This window comes from Haliotis rufescens, unplaced genomic scaffold (assembly GCF_023055435.1).
Source record: "Haliotis rufescens isolate VD_foot unplaced genomic scaffold, xgHalRufe1.0.p SCAF_5, whole genome shotgun sequence".
In the NCBI taxonomy this organism is placed as follows: domain Eukaryota; kingdom Metazoa; phylum Mollusca; class Gastropoda; order Lepetellida; family Haliotidae; genus Haliotis; species Haliotis rufescens.
The window spans coordinates 46,594,124-46,611,845 of NW_025964223.1; the positions used below are offsets into that span (position 1 = coordinate 46,594,124).

General features: G+C 41.2%; 1 protein-coding gene across 1 annotated transcript; it reads left to right on the plus strand.

The window, feature by feature from the left end:
- The first annotated feature begins 1,464 nt into the window (after window positions 1-1,464).
- On the plus strand, window positions 1,465-4,904 carry LOC124137149 (small conductance calcium-activated potassium channel protein-like). Its single transcript, XM_046503338.2, has one exon. The coding sequence runs from the start codon at window positions 2,855-2,857 to the stop codon at window positions 4,226-4,228; it is 1,374 nt and encodes a 457-aa protein (XP_046359294.1). The 5' UTR covers window positions 1,465-2,854; the 3' UTR covers window positions 4,229-4,904.
- The last annotated feature ends 12,818 nt before the right edge of the window (window positions 4,905-17,722 follow it).

Sequence of the window (17,722 nt, forward strand, 5' to 3'; positions counted from 1 at the left end):
AAATCACAATAACCACCTCTGATTTGACGGCCGCCTCACCGAGGAAGCTTTTTTAAAAGAAAAGTATTTCTTTCTCATTCATTATCGGTAGGTATTTAAAAAAAGTTAATAATAGGTTACAAAATGCTAAGCTACCGTTACTAAAATATTCATATCGGATCGAAAACACGATAGAAAGAGTGTATTTATGAAGTAGCTGTGCTGCACACTTTCAACGCACGTCATAAATGCGAGTAAAGATTATAGCGTGAATAAACAATGTTAGAGAATGTCATAATTCGTTACAAGGCTATTGTCGATGTCAAAACATTGGACTCGTCCCATGCAGTTTTATATAACATCTTCAGTAACATGAAAGAGACCGCATTAAATCTTTCCATGTAAGAATGAAGATGAAACACTAGGATAAAAAATCTGTATTTTAAAATTTAAAGTGGTATTTCTGAAGATTATATACCTCATTATTTGTACATTTGAAACCTCAAGCTAAACGCTCAGGTCCAGATTAAAATAAGAGGGATCAATTCTACATTGAAACGACCCGAATTTAAAAACTAAATAATTTTATCTCCTAGTTTCTCCTAGGGCTTGGCTTTGCATCGCGCCGTGTCGGGTAGGTAGAATAATGACAACGATGCACTGTTTCGTTCATCGTAAACGATTAACGGGGTTTATCTGTCAGTGATAAATAGTTGATAAAGCTGACTTGGGCTACAAAAGTGGCATCAAACCCACACTGAGCGACACAAATGCAACGATTTTAGCAAGTATTTGTACAATTAAAAGTCCATAAGCAGAGTGTTTGTCGCAAGTAAAGGTTCTTGTATCCGAAATAGGCGGTGTGTTTACCAACCACATGTAAATATAATTGGCTCCGCACATTTCCATGAGTTGACGTGACGCTCTGAAATAACAACAGAAACCTTGACATACATACTTTTCTACAGGGTAGATGTCATATCACGTAGGCATTATGTCACATTTAATACAGATAATATATCTCCTAAACAAACGATTGAGAAATCCAATTCATTTTCTTGAAAAACATTATTTTCAGTCGGGTTGATAACGCTGATTGATTAAATTAGGGCTGCTGAAGAGGGAAAATGGATCTTGTATTCACGCACTGTGCAGATCCCCGCATCTCACTAGACCTATATCCATAATAAATAGCACCAGATACAAACGTCCTTGGAAGCAGTGGAAACAGAGACAGGGCAATGCGAGCGGGGACTAGAAAGGGTAGGAGAAAAACGCTTTTGTATTTACGTCTCTTGCATCGTCAGTTCAGTCGCGAAACTCTGCCCCCTCTAAAAGGAATTGCAATTGTGATCATCCAGTCACCAGGGAATCCACCCCTACTTTTGTTCATCGTGTGACCAAAAGCAAAGCACTTGAAAATAATTTTCGCGTTTAGTTTCATGATTATTTTATTAACTGCTGTGCCATGTGAGATGGGTGGTATCGATCTGTGTAAGTACGACAGTGCTATCAATGACGGCACAGATGCTGCCTTGAAACTGTAGGGAGGAGGACGGCCGCTTCCCGCTGTCAGTGTCACACGCTTGAGTTTATCTGATGCCCAGTGGCCAAACACTGACCGGATGAGATTACTGCACTCTCTCAAACCGTATCTGGCCTCGTGGATCTCACACACAGCCATCTCCTCCGTCAAACATGTACGTCGCCGACAATTACGTGTAAGTTGACCTGATGCTCTTAGTTTCAACTGACTTTTGTCATTGTCATTGTTTACGGGCGGAGGTAATTCGTTTTCTTCTAAAACGAGAGGGATCACCAAGGCTAGGAGCGAATGCTGACTTGTGAGTGATATTCTGCTTAAAGGGAGGACTAAGTAAGCAGACTGGCTGTGTCAAGGGGGGCCATAACGCTGTAATTAGCCGATATGGCTCCAATTAAGATTGGCTTATTCTCTAGAGGGCTGACCAAAATCAATGATTGCACCGCCCGGAATGTTGAGATCGAGGCAATGGTCCGCGGATAAGTGCAGTTGGTATGTAAATGACCCCAGCCTGACGCGCCTCCTGCTCTGATAGCCCTCGCCCACGTGGCACAGCGAGAAACTTCTCCATTGAGAGAATGGACTCTCTCTTCGCGATATTGCAATGAAACATGCACGTGTGACCTGCAGCAAAAAATGAATCGCTACTGTTGACAGGAGGACAAATTGTATGTTATTGAACAGCTGCGGACCCGAGGCTGCCGAGACAACCCCAGGAGAGGGAGCCCCGGAAGGCTGGGCATAAACACAACAGGACTGTCTCCTAGATTCAATAAACGTTCAGAATCAAGCACGCGGCTTATCACAGTTTACAGGCGAGCTGATACAAGCTTCTGTGTTTGTTATAATCCAATCTCCGGATTGTGCTCAAACGATCGTACCGACAACAACAAAGAGAATATCTACGGTTAAGAAGCGATGGATGTTGGTACTACCTGATGTGTGAGTATTGACAGGTGCGTGGTTTATTCACAACTGTTGTGTATGGGTATGTAACTAGACTTGCTGTGGTGTAACTACATTCAGCTGTCACCTAGGCATCAGAACAGCCGTCGAGTCAGTTGACAGTACTAAACGGTGATACACGACAATCATGCGGACATTGTACCAATCTACCTCATGTTATTAGCATCAACAGAACTTGCTTGTTCAAGTGTGTATAAGCTTGTTTAGTCGTGTGACCTGATGGCACTGTGCGCCAACTCAACCGAGTAAGACTCGCTTGTTTCATACTCTACTGATCACGGCTGAAGGATTGGAGAATACCCATGGCTTATTGACTGTAGTCTTCCTTTGTGGTATTGAAGACGCGTTCAAAATCATTTGGAAAGAATGAGCTCAATAATCGAGGATCCTGCTATTCCACTGGTTGGAATGAATAGACACAGGAAACACAAACTATACACCAGCTTTGAGCAACAGGAGCTAAAGTCGAAGAGGTTTGCAACGGTAGGAAGTAAACTGGCGAAACGAAAGGAATTGTTCGCCAAACGCAAGCGCGCCTGTGACATCGCGCTTGCGTTGGCCGTGTCGGGTATTTTGTTCATGGTGATAGAGACGGAGCTAGCTTTTGCTAAGGTTGTAACCAGGGGAACCCTTGTATCTAACCTGTTTAAGATGTGTACCACGGCTTGTACTGTATCCCTTCTGATCTTTCTAGGGTTGTACCATAAACTCGACATCCAACTCTTCACTGTCAACAATAGTGTAGAAGACTGGCGACTAGCAATGGGATATAGGAGAATATTGTCGATCTGTCTTGAATTCACTGTATGCATCGTGCACCCGATCCCTGGGAAGTTCGACATAACGTGGAGTTCAACCGACTCCGACAGCGATCCTGGGAGGGGGAACGTCTCCGTGCCTCTAGACGTTGTGCTGTCGTTGCCGATGTTCCTACGTCTGTATCTCGTCTGCCGGACAATACTCCTCCACAGCAGACTATTTGAAGATGCTTCGTCTCAGAGTCTAGGGGCGCTCAACAGGATCAACTTTAACTTCCGGTTTATCTTCAAGTCTCTGATGAGTCTATACCCCGACTACGTCCTAGCCGTCATAATGGTGTCGCTGTTTGTCATTGCCAGCTGGGCTCTCAGGTTGTGTGAAATGTACGGGGACAAAATACATGCAAACTTCCTCAATACCATGTGGGTGATCGCCATCACCTTCCTCACTATAGGCTATGGTGATATTGTGCCTAACTCGTACTGTGGACGTGGTATATCGGTTATTACGGGTATAATGGGAGCCGGGTGTACTGCATTGGTTGTGGCGGTTTTGGCTCGAAAATTGGAGTTATCACGGGCAGAGAAATACGTTCATGACTTCGTTCTGGATGTCGATTTGGATAAACGACTGAAACACGAAGCAGCTAATGTTGTGAAATGTGGCTGGTTTGTATACAAGCTGAACAAAAAAAGTGCCAACGCTGACAAGAAAGACAGACAGGTCCTAGCGCATCAGCGGAAGTTGCTCCGCGCCATTTATAACATCCGGGAAATCAAATGTGCACAGCGCCGCCTAATGGACCAAGCGGTCACCGTTGTGGAGGTGAGCAAGACCCAGATTGATATGTCAGAAAGTGTAGATCAAATACGACTCCGCCAGGTGGCGCTGGAAGAAAAAGCCAACAACATGGAGGCTAAATTATCACTTATATACGATCATGTCGTTGCCATAGGCAACAGACTACGAACAGGGAAGTAGTTCCCAAGGTGTAAGTGTAATTACAAAAAGTGCTGCTAGCGTTCCTGTTTGACGTTTTGAAAGATGTGCCGTCTCTTGGGACCTGACTTGAAGCACCAAGTGGTAATGTCATTATATTAGTACACTAAATGAATACTATGACCTTCAAAGTTGTCCAGATGTCACTGTGGTAGAGTTTGCAAACTCTGGTTTCTTTGCCTCCATTTAACGCATGTCCTTCACAAGTACTGCGCTGTTTACTATCGTTGCTAGTATATGTTTGAAGAAATCAAAACTAGGTGCGTAATTAACCTTATTACATGCTTTTTAGATGTTATAAATGTACATCGTGTTTGATGTGCGGAGGACAAATACAGATCTGGATACTTGATTGTCAGAAGTAGGTGCATCCTTCGACCACCTTTACCCAAAAAAAGTGTCTTCTCATGTTCAATGTGTCTACACTAGAAAATTACAATCTGAGACCGTGTCACACAATGTTTGAGAAGGTAACTAGCCATGGTGTTAACGATTACGATCACTGTTCCATATTGTTTAAGCGTTATTGTAAATCGTTTTACGGAATAATTTACATTACAACGCTACTATGTACTTGTATATGATATTTAATGTGTACGTTTGAATGATCAAAGTATATATGAAGGTTTTACTGCGTAATAAAAAAACATGCATTGTACTTTCTATAGTCTTGTATACTATAACGGTAGTGAACTGATATTTGTCACATTCGGCTTGTTTGGTATGAAAAATATGTACACATTGTATGTGACGCTAGGAAAGGTGAATGTTGAATGTTGAATGCGTTCGTAAACCATGCGGCAGTCGCAGGGAGAATCCCAACCTGTGGAGATAGGTTGCGTCTCTTATAAGTGACAGGAGCTGCTGGTCGCACCGTGTAAGAACATTAGCCTGTCAGCATCTTATCCATGCTCGTTGATTCCGCATTAATGGTAAGGGCCTACGACCCTGATTTCCTCATATGGGACCATGCTTCATGGTATCGTAGTCATTTCCAGACACTGTGATGAGTGTCGTGTCCAGCGTTTAGACATTGTCTTTGTGTATTTAGTGTAATCAAGAACTATAAGATCATCAAATGTTAATAATCCTTTGAAATGCCTCTCAAACATGAAATTGACACGCCGAGGTAATATTGCGTTTCCCCGCCATGCTACTCACTTACTGTATGTATAACACACGTGGATATATTTTACGTTCATAAATCCTCTGTGGGGATTCCGAGTTAAAAGGGTCCGGCAACCTATGCGTGGTCGTAAGGGGCGACTACATGGACCTGGTGGCCAGAAGAGATTACTTGGCTGATTGCGTATCACCGTGACCGACGGTGTGTAACGTTTTATCAACCACTGGAATTTCTTTTCCACATTCGATTGTTAACAAACCACATTCATATAGCTGGAAAGTTGGTGTGTCGGTTGTAAACAAACAATCGTTCCTACTTTATCTGTGGATGTGAAGACAGGGTTACTATACATCTGTAGACACATGTACGTCCATTAGCACGCCCCAGGGGTAAACGTATGTAAACAGTATAATCCTCAACGTTGCACGTGTCTATACCAGATACTGACTGCATCAAAGAAGGCGTTGAAGTGACGTTACGACGTTCCGTCGCACGTGTATTCGGCAAACAAGTCCTGATCCGATATTTCCCCTTGTCCAATGACTTGGTCAGCGATTGCGGTTGCTCAATACTTTCGCATTTGTCGCGGTGGTGTCGAAGCCAAATATTTTGATCTGGTCCAGGGGTTGGTAATCTTGGTCCACTGCTGGTTGGATCGTATCCATAACTTGATGATCAGACCGGTGTGCTTTGTCACGTCTTGCTGTGTGGTCCCAGCTTGTAAGCTGCCAATTGCATTGCTGCCGTTGGCTTCTGTCACTCTTGGCAAATTAACGTCTCACAGACTGGCATAACACGGGCTCTGGTGATCTCAACACGCAGCTTGTTAAAGTCATACCCATCTGAGGTGTCAGCCCGAATGGATTGAGATCTGATGTTGGAAGTATGTAGCTGGCTGCTTTCTTCAATTCACAAGATATGTAGCTCACCTATAAACGTTTATGTAAATATATTTCTGTTGTGACGTATTTGCTGCAGGTTACACTTTTTGTTAGATTTCAGTATCAAGAAGGTAGCATTTCTTGCCAATACTTGAACAATCGAATTATGTACACTTTCTATTTGTGAAGAGTATATACTTACAAAAACAAAACTCTTTGCAGGCAATTACTTCCAAGTACAACTTCAAACAAATAAAACTCGACTGTGTGTTTCTAAATTGGCACCGACGGTTATAGGTTTGTAAGGAAGAAAGAAGTTATGCAACTTATCATGGAGAGGCAGTACGCCGTAAACATGTTTAGGCTGTGTCTGAATCCTAAACGGAATACATATTTGGTGTATTCTATCCAACCGCGTTTAGGTTCTGAACCCCGCCTAATCACTTCATTCCCATAATTTAGACATGATTGGAATTGAATCATGTTTACAACAAAGTGCTTAGCATTGTGTATTATCCTAATAACCTGAACAAGTTTAAAGAAACTGCATATCATTGGGCATTAGGGGCGTTCGGACTCGCTTCCCCACATGGGTACAATGTGTGAAGGCCATTTCTGGTGTCTCCCCATCGTGATATTGCTGGAATATTACTAAAAGCGGCGTAAAACCATGCTCCCTCACTCACACATTGGGCATTGGGTGACATATGGTAGAGATATGAAATAAACTGCCAGACTGAAGAAAGTATACACTTAAAAATAAGATTTGAACAAAAAATGCAATTGTCATCAAAACGTTGTTAGGCTGACCTGTTGTGAGATGCTCATTGATATGATGCATGGCTGTAATGTCGCCTATGATACCCGTATCAAATACCTCACCATCGAATAACCATTTCTTGTTTGTTTACTTTTAGCCACCTTCAAACATAGATGAATACTTCGTGTGTACTTTCTTTTCCCCACTTAGTTTTATAAGTACTATGGAAATATGAAGTGAAATCGGACTCACAGGCACCTGCATCTCGTATCCCCCCGACTTGTATTCATACCCACCGACTTGTATTCACACCCACCAACTTGTTTTCATACATGTTTTGTTTCTGGATGACTGTTAGTAAATATCTCAAAAAGGAAACGGTAGCTGAGAATAACGTATGCTTGATTACTACTGTAGACCCCACATTTCTTTTAGTTAACCCCCAAACTCCCATATATACCACAATAAAAAATGTAAAAAGCGCTCCTTTTTCATTTTACTACAATGAATGTCAAGAGGGGCGAAGAGGGTGAATACGGATCTTTCCACGTTTAGACAAAAAACACGGTCAACACAATCCTAAATATGTGGGACACTTGGGTTGGTCTTTTGTATCTAAACACGTTTGTTCACAGGATATTACACTGATGGAAACGAATAAGAGAACAATGAGAAATATAGGGCAACAGTTCTTTACAGTAGATTTGAAATAGCGCGCATACACATTCAGCACATGTCAGAATAGAATATTAAGATGTTCCCTTATCCATCTCCATCAGTAATATATTTGAGTCTTTTTTAATAACTTGGTTAGTCTAGTATACGACAGTTGATATGTACTTAAAAACACCTAACAATAATGTCAGAATAAAATATTGAGATGTTCCCTTATTCATCTCCATCAGTAATATATTTGAGTCTTTTTTAATAACTTGATTAGTCTAGTGTAGCACATTTGAGATGTACTTCAATAACACCTAACAATGAAAATGAGAGGCGAATATAGACGGCATTGTGCCATACTAACCATACTAAGGCTTTTGATAACAGAATCTATTTTTGCTGTTTTCTAAAACATATATTGGAACAGCATTATGATATTACTTCTGTATGAAACATATGACAATATAATCCTATGTGATTAACAGCTGGTCGTACGTCAGAGCTGTAAAATATCTGATTTCTTGGGGGCGTTATCGTCATTACTTTGAAAGTAGGTTTATAGTTAGTAGATGGATGTTTTTTGTTGGTGAACCTCTGTATTGTTGTCACATTTGGAAGCCGGTTACAAACCAGTACAGTGTGTCACTTTGGGGGTAAATGGTGAGCATTTACATCGATTGTTCGTCATCACATACTCCTCAGAAACAAGATCCCCTCGATTTCTTTACCCGACTTGCTCAACCTAAGTATAGCCGAGTACCTGCTCAACCACATTTGTACTCGAGGGCATGCTCTATCCCACTAATACCCGAGAACCTGCACTACCCGCTTTGTACCCGACGTATACCCAAGTACCTGCTCTAGACGACTTATATTCGTGCAATTGCTGCACCAACTTTGAACGTGAGCACTTCCACTACCAGACTCGTGCATGGGCACCTGCTCTCCTCGACTTATATCCTAGCACCTACTCTATGAGAATCCGAGCACCTGCTCTACTCGGCTTATATCCTAGCACCTGCTCTTCTCCGCTTAGAGCCTAGCACATGCACTACCAGAGTCTGAGCAACTGCGCTACTAGATTTGGACCTGATCACGAGCACCTGATCTACTCGGCTTATATCCTAGCACCTGCTCTACTCCGCTTAAAGCCTAGCACATGCACTACCAGAGTCTGAGCAACTGCGCTACTAGATTTGGACCTGATCACGAGCACCTGATCTAATCGGCTTATATCCTAGCACATGCACTACCAGAGTCTGAGCACCTGCGCTAATAGATTTGGACCTGATCACGAACATCTATTGTACCAATCTTTCTACGAATGCACCTGCTCTACTCAACTATTACCCGAGTACCTACACTATCAGACTTCAGCACCTGTTCTACTGGACTTGTAAGCTAGTACCTGCTGTAGTCGACATATATCCGAGCATCTGCTCTTCCAGAATCGAAGCAATTACGCTACCAGATGTACCAGAGCACATACCGTACCAATCTTTCTACGAATTCACTGCACAACCCAAGGTGTACTTCAGCACCTGTTCTACTGGACTTGTACGCTACTATCAACTCTACCAGACTTGTACCTCAGCACCTTGTACTTGTACCTGAACATTTGCTCTAAAATGTACCTCAGCACCTTCTCGTCCGGACGTAATCCCAATCTGTTCTTCCAGACAAGAATGCTACTCAACTATTACCCGACTATCTGAACTACCTTACTGGTACCGAGTACCTGTTCTACCCATCATGTACCCAAATTCACAAGTCACTGTTTCCTCCCTATTCGTGCCATATTAACATTCACCAGTGTATCTGATCCGTGTACTGTGTATGTCGGTCATATTAAATTAATAAGATAAGCTCTGGAGATCAAAAGGTCCTCCTGTATGTCGATCAAACATGATTAAAACTTATAGAAATATCAAATACCACACTGTTTATTTTAATTAATCATTCAGATTCATTTGATTAGTAAGGTGTCGTAAATAATATACCAGCTTTCCCTTAATGGATTTCCACAGCATGTCGTGCAGGTGAACCATGGCAATCGGCACTAACATTTATAATTAACACAACTCGTTGACACATAACAAAGGGGTCCATTTTGTCTTGTATTGTGAGCACCATTATGTGAAGATGTGCTATTGATTTGAACCGATTCAACTTTTGAGGGCTCTAACAAGCATGTGTTGTGAGGAATACACTTAAAGTCTTGCAATCGTCATTGAATATTGCTCTACACCTTGTATGTGATCAGATCGATAAATCATTTCATTTTCGTGAGTACACTGGGGAAAGTTAATAATTACTAACCTTACCATACCTACCGAACACTGGAATGTACATTAGGTGATAATGTGATTATTTGCCAACGTTGATAGTTCTTTAGCAAAGCGTGTATGTGAAAAGTAAACACCAAAAAGTGGTGAATGTAAACAAAGCGATACACAATATGCTAATATTTTAGTAATAAGGTAGATTGGTAAATACGTTCCGCGTGAAGGCAGGCAAAGCGAGGTATATTGTGTTATTTTCTTTCTTGTTTGGTTTGATCAATATCTCCGATCTCCTTCCAATGCAAACGCAAACTGTAATTATCTAGTTTCCTAGGCTATCGGAAATATCGGAAACAGCGGCAGTAAGACCTTCATTATTGCGATTATTGTTGTTGTATATCCTTGCACGTGTTGTACGTGTGGATGGGGAAAATGTGATATGAATCCTCCTCACCACGGTGGCTGGCTGTGAACTGTTCTCACACATTACAAATGGGACATATCTGAGTGAGCATACACACCATGTTAACGTGAACCTGTTAAAGCAATACCAATATTATTGGTGGTGTCCAGCCAATGCAGTAAGGGTCACAAACGGTAGAATTCTAACAAAGGTGCATTTCTTATGGACATCGTGCTGTCACTTTATGTTAGTCCCCTGGAAATGTTATTTGAGACAACACTTCAATATAAGTAGATAGGGTGCGGGAATGGCATTATTATCAAAACCCAGATGTCAAACTGGGAAATGCATTCAATTAACAATACGTCGTCACCTTAAAATATTAGACATATTTACCTAAGAACGTTACATAATACGGTGCATGCGGAAGGGGAAACCATTACATTAATGCTATGTGAATTGTCAGTCTCGGTGCTCTCACTAAAATGCAACCGACAGGCCTCCACCCTAACAACACCAGAAAAATGTCGCGTTGTCACATTGTAGTCCCCGAGTCTTCGGCGTGACGAGCGAACGCTTTAACCACTAAGATACCGGACCGCCCCATACAGCGTCAGAAGGAGACGTCAGTGAGTATGGTTTTACGTCGCTTTAAGCAAAATTCTCGCAATATCTCGGCGGGGGGACACCAGAAATGGGCTTCACACATTGTACCCATGTCGGGAATCGAACCCGGGTCTTCGGCGTGACGAGCGAACGATTCAACCACTAGGCTAACCGACCGCCCCCAGAAGGAGACGCATTAAATACAAATTAAAATACCAGTTTAATATAGCAGCTGTCATAAGAATCAGTATCGTTTTACAGCGTCAGAAGAAGCCGCATTGATACAAATTACACTAACTAGTATATAGTAGCTAAATTCTTTGATGGGCCACCACCCCAACAACACCAGAAAAATGTCGTGTTGTCACATTGTCGTCCTTTGGTAGTTATATAAACACCCAGAATATTATTTAAGCGTTTGGTCTCCTTCTCCGTCTCCGTACACATACATACACACAGATACGCAGACACACAAAAACACATAGACAGACACATACACACGGATACACACACATACATGCACACAGATACGCAGACACACAAACACACATAGACAGATACATACACACGGATACACACACATACATGCACACAGATACGCATATACACAAACACACACAGATGCATGCATACACACGCATACATGCACACAGATACGCAGACACACAAACACACACAGATGCATGCATACACACGCATACACACATACATGCACACAGATACGCATACACACAAACACACACAGATGCATGCATACACACGCATACACACATACATGCACACAGATACGCATACACACAAACACACAGATGCATGCATACACACGCATACACACACATACATGCACACTGATACGCAGTCACACAAACACACATAGACAGATACATACACACGGATACACACACATACATGCACATACATGCACACACAGACACACAAACACACATAGACAGATACATACACACGGATACACACACATACATGCACACACAGACACACAAACACACATAGACAGATACATACACACGGACACACACACATACATGCACACACAGACACACAAACACACATAGACAGATACATACACACGGATACACACACATACATACACACAGATACGCAGACACACAAATACACATAGACAGCTACATACACACAGATACACACACATACATGCACACACAGACACACAAACACACATAGACAGATACATACACACGGATACACACACATACATACACACTGATACGCAGTAACACAAACACACATAGACAGATACATACACACGGATACACACACATACATGCACACACAGACACAAACATATACACATACGTACACAGTGTACATACACATATCTATATACACAGATACACACACCTGTATACTCATAAACTCACAAATGAAGCGGACAATCCGTGATATAACTGTTTTACTGTTCAAAGCATCTAAACGAATGACACCTTAAAATCATCGTGACAATATAAGTGAAGCGAATGACAATACGACGCATTCACGAATGCCTATGAATGACAGTAAACATAAAACCTATTCACACATCTCTTGATCCGACGGCAAATAATACCAGCACACATCATTAACAATATCATCGACATATGCAAACATTCCCAACGGCGTTCGTGTAAACACCCTAACTACCCTAGGGGTTTGCAGGAGGCATTCCATTAAATAAAAATGAAATCAAGCATATGTCTTATATTTCTATTCATTTATTTCAAAGGGTCACTTTGATTAGTAAGGTTAACCCTGCTGGTATGGGTTTGCAGGAGGCATTCCATAAACATCAAATCAAGTACATGTCATATATTTCTATTCATTTATTTCAAAGGTCACTTTGATTAGTAAGGTTAACCCTGTTGGTATGGGTTTGCAGGAGGTATTCCATAAACATCAAATCAAGTACATGTCATATATTTCTATTCATTTATTTCAAAGGTCACTTTGATTAGTAAGGTTAACCCTGTTGGTATGGGTTTGCAGGAGGTATTCCATAAACATCAAATCAAGTACATGTCATATATTTCTATTCATTTATTTCAAAGGTCACTTTGATTAGTAAGGTTAACCCTGCTGGTATGGGTTTGCAGGAGGTATTCCATAAACATCAAATCAAGTACATGTCATATATTTCTATTCATTTATTTCAAAGGTCACTTTGATTAGTAAGGTTAACCCTGCTGGTATGGGTTTGCAGGAGGCATTCCATAAACATCAAATCAAGTACATGTCATATATTTCTATTCATTTATTTCAAAGGTCACTTTGATTAGTAAGGTTAACCCTGTTGGTATGGGTTTGCAGGAGGTATTCCATAAACATCAAATCAAGTACATGTCATATATTTCTATTCATTTATTTCAAAGGTCACTTTGATTAGTAAGGTTAACCCTGCTGGTATGGGTTTGCAGGAGGCATTCCATAAACATCAAATCAAGTACATGTCATATATTTCTATTCATTTATTTCAAAGGTCACTTTGATTAGTAAGGTTAACCCTGTTGGTATGGGTTTGCAGGAGGTATTCCATAAACATCAAATCAAGTACATGTCATATATTTCTATTCATTTATTTCAAAGGTCACTTTGATAAGTAAGGTTAACCCTGTTGGTATGGGTTTGCAGGAGGTATTCCATAAACATCAAATCAAGTACATGTCATATATTTCTATTCATTTATTTCAAAGGTCACTTTGATTAGTAAGGTTAACCCTGCTGGTATGGGTTTGCAGGAGGCATTCCATAAACATCAAATCAAGTACATGTCATATATTTCTATTCATTTATTTCAAAGGTCACTTTGATTAGTAAGGTTAACCCTGTTGGTATGGGTTTGCAGGAGGTATTCCATAAACATCAAATCAAGTACATGTCATATATTTCTATTCATTTATTTCAAAGGTCACTTTGATTAGTAAGGTTAACCCTGTTGGTATGGGTTTGCAGGAGGTATTCCATAAACATCAAATCAAGTACATGTCATATACTTCTATTCATTTATTTCAAAGGTCACTTTGATTAGTAAGGTTAACCCTGTTGGTATGGGTTTGCAGGAGGTATTCCATAAACATCAAATCAAGTACATGTCATATATTTCTATTCATTTATTTCAAAGGTCACTTTGATTAGTAAGGTTAACCCTGCTGGTATGGGTTTGCAGGAGGCATTCCATAAACATCAAATCAAGTACATGTCATATATTTCTATTCATTTATTTCAAAGGTCACTTTGATTAGTAAGGTTAACCCTGTTGGTATGGGTTTGCAGGAGGTATTCCATAAACATCAAATCAAGTACATGTCATATATTTCTATTCATTTATTTCAAAGGTCACTTTGATTAGTAAGGTTAACCCTGTTAGTATGGGTTTGCAGGAGGTATTCCATAAACATCAAATCAAGTACATGTCATATATTTCTATTCATTTATTTCAAAGGTCACTTTGATTAGTAAAGTTAACCCTGTTAGTATGGGTTTGCAGGAGGTATTCCATAAACATAGATTAAGTACATGTCATATATTTCTATTCATTTTATTTCAAAGGTCACTGTGAGCAACGAAGCAGAATTAGTATGTCGGAGTGTCAAAGTAGCAACAATGTTGTCCCCAACAAACATAAATATGTGATAATGTGTGAACACTAATACCAACCGTTATCTTTCACCTCACAGATACATATGGTGTCTAAATTTACAAATCGACATTCTCTGTCATTCCTAGTTATTATGCGAGTCCCGATGGACCCTCCCCAAGATAGAGACGCTCCTACAATGGGGGAATGCGGCAGATCCAAGCTGTGTGCGGCTGTACTTCAAAGCAGCTCTGGTGACCAAGGTAACACTCAACAAACTGATGCCATGGCTCACGGGACATGCTTTTTTCTGTATATTTCCCTGCGGATGGAACTTGAACTTGGATGGTCGACAAATGATTACACACGTTTGTGGGTGCACAATGCCGCTCTTTATGCTCGTGTTAAGTATATTTACTTTTTCTACGTGTCGGCAAGGTGAAAGTAGTAATAAATGCATTGCATTGTGTCATAAACTGTTGGTTGATGATGGCATTTAAAAGAAAAACAGCTGGCAGAACTGCAGATGTTGAGTGTGTGTTAATTTACGAGATCTAATGATGATAATAAAGCCTTATGATGTTTGCATGAAGTCCTCTCACTCACGCGGAGTTGTTGACACAGCCTAACCCGTTGTCACAAGGTGGTGAGGTGAAATTGGGTTTATCGGCGCGTTCAAAACTACAGCACTTTTTGTGTGAAGTGCATGCACGTGTGAGTGTGTGTGTATGTATGTGTGAGTGGTGTAAGTGTGTATATGCGTGTGTCTGTGTGGGTGTGGGTGTGTCTGTATGCGTGTGTCTGTGTGGGTGGGTGTGTATGGGGGGAGGAGGGGGGGGGGGGGGGTTGCTTGAACTAATATTACTAGATACCAGTACTAGGTACTGAGATACCATGCCGCAGTTTAACATGGCTACTCCACTCAGACACAGTATACTGACTCCGAGCCGACCAGTCATCATCTTTCACCCCTTAGTGTCGAATGTCAGGCAGGAAAGTACAATCTTCTAACGTTGTTGGTGTGAAAATGTCGCGTTGTCACATTGTAGCCCCGTGTCTTCGTCGTTACGAGAGAACTTACCACGGAGGAGGCGATCGGTCTTACAAGGGCCCTTGCCGATACACTGATCTTTATCAAGTTCCAACAAGAAGCCATGTTGGTACAGTTTCATGTACCTATTGTCAGACAGAACCATGTTGAAATAGGCTGTAGTATTTCGCAGTTGTTGAAACCGTGCTCATGCAGTAGTCTCTTGGTTACAGTATCGTTTGAAAGTCTACAGAAGGAGCCGCATCGATACAATTCTAATTCTAGTGTCACATTTTGGCGGGGAATTGACTTTTGGTGGATTCACGGACAAAATTGGCATCATTGTCCCCGAACGTTTTATGCACAACATATGAACAATAAACAACAAATACACAATGAGTAGAATACCTGTTCTGACAACACAAACACAACGACGAGGGGACCTTCAATCTCAGGCATGCATGAGGTGAGCGGAGCTCCAGCTCTACTCCAGGACGTTTCCAACGGGCGGCACATCCCGCTCGAGGTCGTCCCTACACCAGCACTGGGACTTATGAGTGTGATGAACCGACACAGCTCGGGAGATCATCAATTAAGGCTACAAATGACATAATATAAATAACAGTAATTAATGGGAAGTGATATAGTAGCCCAGGTTGGCTGACAGTCATTTTACAATGAACTGCTGGTAATGGTTAAGAACGGGGATTAGCGTCTGGCAATTAAGTAATGGAGATATATTACATGTAATGGCTACTGTATTACATGTCATGGCTACTGGGTAATTAGCCTTTGGAATTAAATGTTCATTCAGACAATGGTTGTCCCAAATCAGTCACAATGACACCAATATAATGTAGCATGTGTCATCAGAACCTGTATCGTTCTACATCACCAGAAGGAGCAGCATTGAAACAAGTTACAGGACATGTGTAACATAGTAGTTGTCATCAGAACCTGTATTGTTTTACATCACCAGAAGGAGCAGCATTGAAACAAATTACAGGACATGTGTAACATAGCAGTTGTCATAAGAACCTGAATCCTTTACAGCGTCGGAGTCAGTAATTCTGGTTTTACGCCGCTTTTAGCAATATTCCAGCACCATCACGGCGGGGGACACCAGAAATTGGCTTCACACATGGTATTCATGTCGGGAATCGAACCCAGGTCTTCGGCGTGACGAGCTACCCGACCGCCCCATACAGCGTCAAAAGGAGACAGTTTCACAAATTACAATACAAGTTTAATGTAGAAGCTGTCATGTGAACTAGTATCGTTTTACAGCGTCAGACGGAGCCGCTTTGATACAATTTACAATATTAGTATAATAAGGAAGCTATCATAACAACCAGTGCCGTTTACAGCGTCGGAAGGATCCGTTTTGATACAAATTGCAATAATTATATATCAGCTCCCATATGGACCATTATCGTTTTCCAGAACAAGAACAATGCGGATTGATACAAATCACACTTCTAGTATAATAGAGCAGCTGTCACACCACACTATGTATTTTTTCTACTTTCTTCCGACGTCTCAAACGTTGAAATATTCGTAATTTTGTTCTTCAGATTCAATGATTTATGAACCAAGGAAACAGCGATGCCGGGCATCAGGCCCACGTAAACCAATTTTCTCATGACTTCAAAGATGAGTTCATATAGTTTGCAAATGACAAGGGCCATAATTAAGTCAATTTCCCCGTCTAAACAGAACCTGAAAGTGAAACACACGAGCACGGCCAGATGCTGACCAAACCAAAATGAATAATCAAGGATAATTTGACATTTAAACCCATGCTCAAAGGATTCCGGCACGCCCAAGGGACGCAACTTAGAAGGCTTGGCCTGCCCTTGCCCTCTGGACGTAACGTGCCCATAGAAGCAGAAGTACCAGGGACATTGCTAGAATCCGTCGAAGCACAACAATAACCAAAGGTCATTGCTCCTTTGAGTCTACTCGGTTAGAGAACATACTCAGCTAAATCATCATAAAGTATAAGTTTTTCAAAATGCCTGTTGCAAATACCATGTGGACCATATGTGCCTAATTCTATGGCTGTGTTCTCGGCTACAACCTATATCGGACGTTACTCCGCTTACATTCATGAGATGATGAACGTGATTGCTAAAC